General features: G+C 37.7%; 1 protein-coding gene across 1 annotated transcript in view; it reads right to left on the reverse strand.

The window, feature by feature from the left end:
* Window positions 1-422: 422 nt before the first annotated feature.
* The window catches only part of LOC119597767 (protein G1-like8), a 9,455-nt gene continuing 2,013 nt past the window's right edge, over window positions 423-7,864 (reverse strand). The window contains exon 3 of the mRNA XM_037947394.1: window positions 423-759. Within this exon, the coding sequence (XP_037803322.1) occupies window positions 624-759 (136 nt within the window). The 3' untranslated portion in view covers window positions 423-623. The remainder of the gene's footprint in view (window positions 760-7,864) is intronic.

Genomic DNA, 7,864 nt, shown 5'->3' on the forward strand with positions numbered 1-7,864 from the left:
ATCACACGTTACTGGCAAAAGAACGTGACTCTGTAAACCGTATTCGCCCGCGTGCGGGCGGTCGCTCGCAGAAAAAAGGCGTCCTGGAGCCACGGCCTCCAAGCCGGTTGGGCGGCTGTGCGCCTGACAAGAACTTGCGCAGATCGCTCGCTTTAGGTGCGGATGTCGAAGGTTGTCAGATGCGTGCATTTACATGCGATATATCTGTCGCTCTATCTACCCTTTTACTTCTATACACCATTATACATGCGCGCGCGCGCTCACACTCACACATACACACACACGCACCACACACACACATATATATATGTATGTATATATATATATATATATATATATATATATTATATATATATAATATATATATATATATATATTATATATATATATATAGTTCTAAGTAAGACGTAAGAAGAATCCTGTCATGGTTGTTAATTTATTAAAAACGAAATGGAATAAATACAAGACTTTTAGATTTGCCTTTTCGTCTTTGTTGTTGTTGTCATTGTAGGTTTCCCTAGATCTTGTTTATGAAGTTGTTGTTTTACTCCTGGTCGTCCAGTTCCTTTTCGTTCTTCTTGATCTGCTTTAGCATCTGCTCCTCCTGCCCCTCCTTCTCCTCTTTAGCCCGACGAAGATGACGAAGCCGCAGCCGACGACGAGGATCCTCCATGGCCTCCGGAAGAGGAAGAAGACGCTGCGGCCGAGGAGGACGATCCTCCCGAGCCCGCAGCCGCAGCCGCCGCAGCCGCAGATGACCCTTGAGGCGCCCCGGGAAAGCCAGCGGGCCGGGCGCCCTGCGGGGGAGGAGGGGGTGAGCAGGGGCGGCCGTGGAGGGGTGGGGAGGGGTGGGGGAGGAGAAAGAGGAGGAAGAAGAAGAGGAGGAGGATGAGGAGGATGAGGAAAGAAGGAGGGGGAGGAAGATGAGAAAGAAAATGAGGAGGAGGAGGAGGAAGAAAAGGAAGAAGGGGAAGAGGCGGAGGAGGAGGAGGAGGAGGGGGAGGAGACGAGGAAGAGAATGAGGATGAGGATGATGAAGAGGAGGAAAGGAGGAGGAAGTCGAGGAATAGGAATAGGAGGAGGGAGAGTAAATGGAGATGGAAAAAAATAAGCGTGGGATGCATAAGGGGGAGGAAGGAGATAGCAATAGAATGGGGAGAAAAAAGGGAAGAGGAGGTAGTAGACAAATGGGAATTTAGACAATTCCCATTTCAAAGACATAATATGTTCATGGCAGTTTAAAGTTTTTGAAATTACACCAAGGAATTTGATTTATTTACTTACTCTAATATACAATTTTTAATATATATTGGTGGTAATGAATGCATTATTCGTGTAGGACGAGGAAGAGGAAAGGAGGAGGAGGAGGAGGAGAAGGAGAAGGAGGAGGAGGAGGAGGAGGAGGAGGGGAGGAGAAGGAGAAGGAGAAGGAGAAGGAGAAGGAGAAGGAGAAGGAGAAGGAGAAGGAGAAGGAGAAGGAGAAGGAGAAGGAGAAAGAGAAAGAGGAGAAGGAGGAAGAGGAGGAGGAGATAAGCATGAGATGCATAAGGGGGAAGAAGGAGATAAGGAAGGGAATAGGAAAAAATGGAAAAGGAGGAAAAAACAAGGATGCAAAATAAGGAGAAAGAAGGAAAGGATAAAGAAAAGGCGGTAAATGATAAGAAAGAAGTGGAAGAGAAGGCAGAAGAAGGAAGAATAGGTGGGATAGAGGTGGAGAAAAGTAGAAGATAAATAAGAAAAACAGCTAAAAGAGGAGGAAGAGAGGAGGAAGAAGTGGAATATAAAGAAGAAAGGTGAGAGAGGTGGATGAGGTGGAGGAGACGAAAGAAATGCCTGAAGCGGACAATATGGGTCAACATGAAAAGACAACCGAGGATGGAAAAAGGAAACACGAACCTCGAAAGATGAATAGATTTGGAAGGCAATAAAGATTTAGAAAATAAAGGGGAAAGAAAGAGAAGAAGAAAAAGAAAATGAGCAACGAGTACACACAAGCAATCTAGATCCCACACCAGCAACAATATGAACAACAAACACGAGCTTTACTCACACGAGGAGAGCGAGGAAGGTGGACCTGTTCATGACGCTGGCGAAGGGGCGCTGCTCGGGTGCGGTCAGGCACAAGGGGAGCTCTGGCTGCTGGACCAAGCTTGCTGCTGCTTGCTTGCTTGACTGCATGTGCTTTTATACAGCTCGGGGCAGACAGAACAGGAGGGAGAGGCCAGGGGAGCAAAGACAAAGGGGAGGTAGTAGGAAAATTAAAAGTGGGGGGAGAGTGGACGTGAAGGGGGAAGGTGGAGGGGGGAGGAGACAGAAAGAGGATGGCGGATAAAAGGCGGATGGAAGAGGAAAGAAGACCATGACGAAGGGGGGGGGGGGGGGTTATGGTGAGGGGTTGGAAAGGTTCAGTTCCTGGAGTCCTGAGGTTTATATGAGTACATATAAGTATATATGTATATGCGTGTATGAGTGTACATGTTTCTATATCTGCACCTATATATTTATCTATCTATTTTTCTATCTATCTGTCTCTCTACCTACCTACCTAACTATCTGTGTCTCTGTCTATCTATCACTCTATTTATCCATTTATCTGTATATCTATATAAATGTATAACAGTAACACTGCTAATGATAATAAAAGCAAAAAAACTAAAGCAACAGCAGCAGTTACACTAATAACAATATCAGCAACTTAATAATGATAGTGATAAGAATAATGACAATGATAATAACATTCATCACAATAACGATAGAATAAGGATACTGATTATCATGATGATAATAATATCACAATAATGATACACATATTAATGATAATGATAATAGTAATAGTATTAGACTGCTAAAACTACTACTGCTACTACCACTACTGCTCTCAATGATATAAATAATAATAATAATGATAATAATGATAATAATAATAATGATGATGATGATGATGATGATGATGATGATAATAACAATAAAAGTGATAATGATAATGATGAAAATGATGATGAGATAATAGTGATAATAGTAATAGCAGTAGTAGTAATAGTAATAATAATAATAATAATAATAATAATAATAATGATAATAATGATAATAACAGTAATGATAACAATGATAACAATAATAACAATAACAATAAAATGATGATGATAATAACGATGATAATAATAATAATAACAAAAAAATATAGAAATAATGATATTAATATTAATGCTAATGATAATAAAAATAATAACGCTGATGCAAAACATACTGAAAAAGACCATATATTGTTAATCAGAAATTCATTCTCATAAAAGAGTCTATACTAACACGATGATAGGTAATATGTAGGTAATTGACACTGGGTGTTGATATCATTAGTTTGCTTCATTACATTTGCAGTGAAATAGACGTGTACAACAACGGTATTTCTTAACTCTATTACCCTTCGTTACACGTATTAGGTGCGTTGTCTTTTGCACAACTCAGCAAATAATAATGGTAATAATAATAATGATAACAGTAGGCTAATAATAATAATAGCATCAATATTGTCATTATTACTACTACTGATGATGAGCTTCATCATAACTGGAATGATAATACTAACACTTCAAACTTTTTGAGGCTGCGGCCCACTTACGGCATCCTCCCAAACTCATGGCCTACGGCATTGGACTTAGATATTGTAGTCACATGCTGCATTGTGTGTGCGTGCATGTGTGTTTGTATGGTTTACTTTACTTTTTATCTTTCATATCTTGATTATTTGATTTTAATGGCCCCTCGGTGGGCTATACATTCATGCATATATATATATATATATATATATTATATATATATATATATATATATATATATATATATATATATATATATATATATATATATATATAACACACACACACACACACACACACACACACACACACACATATATATATATATATATATATATATATATATATATATATATATATATATATATATATATAATCTGTCTGTTGTAGCATGCAGTATCTCTCCTATTGTGTAGTTACCTCCCAAGGCTAGTTTCAGTCCATCCATGAGTATTTTTCCCGTTGCTTTCCTCTCGCTCTTTTTCCCTTCACTCTTCCTGTTGCACTCAAATTTTCTAGGCTTTTTCTCCTCATGACATGCTCTAAGAAATGTAGTTGCCTTTCTCTGACTTTTAATTATTTTCCCTTTTTTGCTCCTCTCCTTTCCAAGACTGCTTCGGTTTTCTGTTTCGCTGTCCATGGGATCTTCAACTCTTCTCTAGCACCACATTTCAAACGCCTCTAGCTCTCTCTCTGTAGTTCTGTTCACTTTGCACGTTTCAGCCACGGATAATAGTACTGACGAGACGAAGCTTTTTATTGCTCTTTTTTCTTGTTGTTATTGGTATACGTTTTTCATTTTTGCAAATCCTAAATTTGCTACTGATTTTCTTTTCTTTATATACGTTTCGCATTTCCATCTCCACTAATCATATTTCCCAATTAAATGAAGTTGGTAACTTGTTCTATTGGTTTTATATCAGTGGTTATGTTGCATCTTTCTTATTTGTGATTGAAATAATTTTTGTCGACGTTTATATTAAGTCCTTATTGCTCAGTCTTACCTTTCGCTGTATCTGTAAGGTTGTGTAATTTCTCTTCAGTGTCTGCTACAAGTACCGTGCCATCTGCATACCTTGTGTTATTAGATTTCTTTCTCCTCTTCTGAATCCTTGTATTGCCTTTAGGATTATTTATCCAAAATTGGAGAACAAATCTGGGGACATGACAAACACTGGCTTTCCTCTTTTCCCATCCTGAGAGCTGCTAATTGGTTCCAATTTAGATTAATGACAAGTCTTTCCCGTCATTGTCGATATTTCTCAAAATCTTAGCTAGAATTTCATTATTCACTCGGTCGAAAGCCTTTTCATATTTTTTAAAACATAGGTTAAGATCTCTTTGCATCTCTGTTGCTCTTTATGTTAGCATTCTTAAAATAAATATGGCATCTCTTGTACCCCTTTCCTGCATAAAAGTGTACTGTTCTGCTTTTTTTTTTCTTTTATACTTTATTTCTGATTATTTCTGTTATTACTTTTAGAATTATTTTCGTGATCTGACTAATGATGTTGACTTTTCTATGTTTGTTACACAGTGAGGTTCCTTGCTATTTTGGGATGGTTATAAAAAATGATTTGTACATGTCTTCTGTCAACTCTCTCTCATTGTATACTGTATTTGCTAGCTGTGTTATTTTTCCTATGTTAGTTTGTTTAACTGCATTCAACACTTCAGTATTTTCCCTCTCTCATTTTTTCATTGCTTTCTCTACTTCTTCTTTCCTGATTGGTGGTTCATCCATTCTTTCGTCTACGGTCTATTTGTTAATATCTTGTGACTTCAAACAACTCACGAACATATTCTTCCCATCTCTCTAAGACTTCTTTTTTTCTATCAGTACCACACTTTCCTTGTTCTTGATAGCAGTCCCTGTTCTGAATCTTTTCTTATCAGTAAGTTGCTTAACTTAAGCCTACATTTCTCGAGCATCTTCCTTAGCTAGCTGTTCAATTTCTTTGCATTGATTGTGTCCAGTTTTCTTTAGCTTCTGTACACCTCTTTCTCGCTTCAAACACTCATCTCTCACTGGATCCCTGTTTTTCAGTTTTCCTCCTCTATTCATTCATTGTAGTATTTCTTTTGTCATCCATTCCTTTCAGGCTTTGCATTCTCACCTTGGTAAGTGTATCGCTTAATTTTCATCTATCAAGGATGGTTCCAAACACTCCATGAGTAGAATAATTTATTCACCTTGGAGTATATCCAGATCAAGATTCAGTGCAAGTTTTATTCAACCTGCAAACAGTAATTCAAACTACTGAAGCGGCAACAAAACAAAATATTCCATAACAATGAAATCATAGGAAAGATTAAATGATCAGAGTAAGAAAAAAAAAAAAAAAAAAAAGTTTCAGCAACAGTAACCATCATTATACTCCTCAGACATAAAATATGAATCATATTGAATCTATTGGAATTGTTTTTACAAGAATTAACAATATCATATTTTCTAATAATGGATTAAAACACATCATGGCACCTTGCCCCTGAAAGATGGTTTTGAGCATGGACTTCCAATCTCAGTCAAATTCAGCCTCAGGTCTCAAATCTGTCAGTCTTCAGGCTGTATAAAAGGAACACAATACATTCATTGATATATCATATGCTTATAACATTTTATACAACGACACATTCAAAACACAGAGATTAGCTTTTATTCATTCAATTTCATTAATACATCTACTTTTGTACTAAATCACAGATTTTAACTATATCAAACTTTTCAGTTGTATCACTAATAAATTATATTCCTATAATATTCCTACCTGATATTTACACATCAAATTTTGGCTAAATTTAAAAGATCTTTATCCAAGAGCTGTTCACATGATTGGTCGTTTCCAGATTGTAAACAACGCTTCCAGTTAACGAAATAAATTCACAATGCGCAATGTTCTCAAATCCATACAATGTATTATTAGAACTTAAATTGTACAAATTTTCCTTTTCATTTCAGTATCACAAAATTACAAAATTTTCAAAAATTAAAACTTGTTTCTTATACAATACCACAACATAAATTCCAATGTTTTATTAATAACGCACATAATTCAATATTATTTTCCATAATAATACAGCAAGGTTTCTCATCTGCGCTTTTCACTAACGCCTCTTGCAGAATCCTCCATTGGTCTTTCGCCTCCCTTCATACATACCGTCACTAAATGCTTCGTATCTGTTTTATATATTGATATTGCATCTTTTTCAATCGCATTTTTATACTGGAGATGACTGGATTGTGATCACCATCACAGTATGCTCTTGGATAAGTTGTTGCTTGCGTGATTGAATTTTTAAATCCGTTGTTGATGGTTACATAACCTATTTGGTTTTTGAGTCTTTTCCCTGATGCTCGCCAGGTCCAGAGTCTCCTCGGATAATGTCTAGATTACGTGTTGGCTTTTATTTGTTTATTTTCTTTGTGCCATTCCACCCATCCTTCGCCTGTCTTATTGTTGGCACCTAAACTGAAACGTTTTCCTCTCTTCCTTTTCTCACTTTCGCATTCAGATCTCCCATTACTATCATAACTTCATTCTGGTTTCTTCTAGATGTTTGTAGAAATTGTTCAATTCTTCTGTTCTGTCCGAAGTTGGTGCCTATACCTGTATAATACCTGTATACCTGTTTGTAAGTTTGTTGTTTTATTTTTAGCTTGACTAGTAAAACTCGTATAGCACAGTGACCCATCAAACATTGTGACGTTTTCTTAGAGAGAATCATTCCCACATCTTTTTCTGTCTTTTCCCTTGAGAATATAAGGTATTTTTGGTTTGTAGTAAACAATTCATTACCTTGCCTCTTCTATCACTTATACCAAGCAGAGTCATCCCCATACGTTCCATTTCCATTTCCACATTTGCTTTCTTTCTAACTTGATGGTGTTCACACATTCCTTTGCTCTATTTGCAGTTCTCCTCTATCTGCCTTGCTGTTTTGTTGTTGTATTCTTGGTTCTTCCTAATTTGCCACAGACATTTGACGATGGTGGGGTGCCGTCTGCAACACACGATGCCCCTGGCAGGCGAGGCAGAGCACCCTACTGCAGGTGCTGCTTCCCTCGAAACATTCGGCTTTCTCTTAGTTCTTCGGCTCTCCACATGCCATATCACACGTTACTGGCAAAAGAACGTGACTCTGTAAACCGTATTCGCCCGCGTGCGGGCGGTCGCTCGCAGAAAAAAGGCGTCCTGGAGCCACGGCCTCCAAGCCGGTTGGGCGGCTGTGCGCCTGACAAGAACTTGCGCAGATCGCTCGCTTTAGGT

This window comes from Penaeus monodon, chromosome 40 (assembly GCF_015228065.2).
Source record: "Penaeus monodon isolate SGIC_2016 chromosome 40, NSTDA_Pmon_1, whole genome shotgun sequence".
Taxonomy (NCBI): Eukaryota; Metazoa; Arthropoda; class Malacostraca; order Decapoda; family Penaeidae; genus Penaeus; species Penaeus monodon.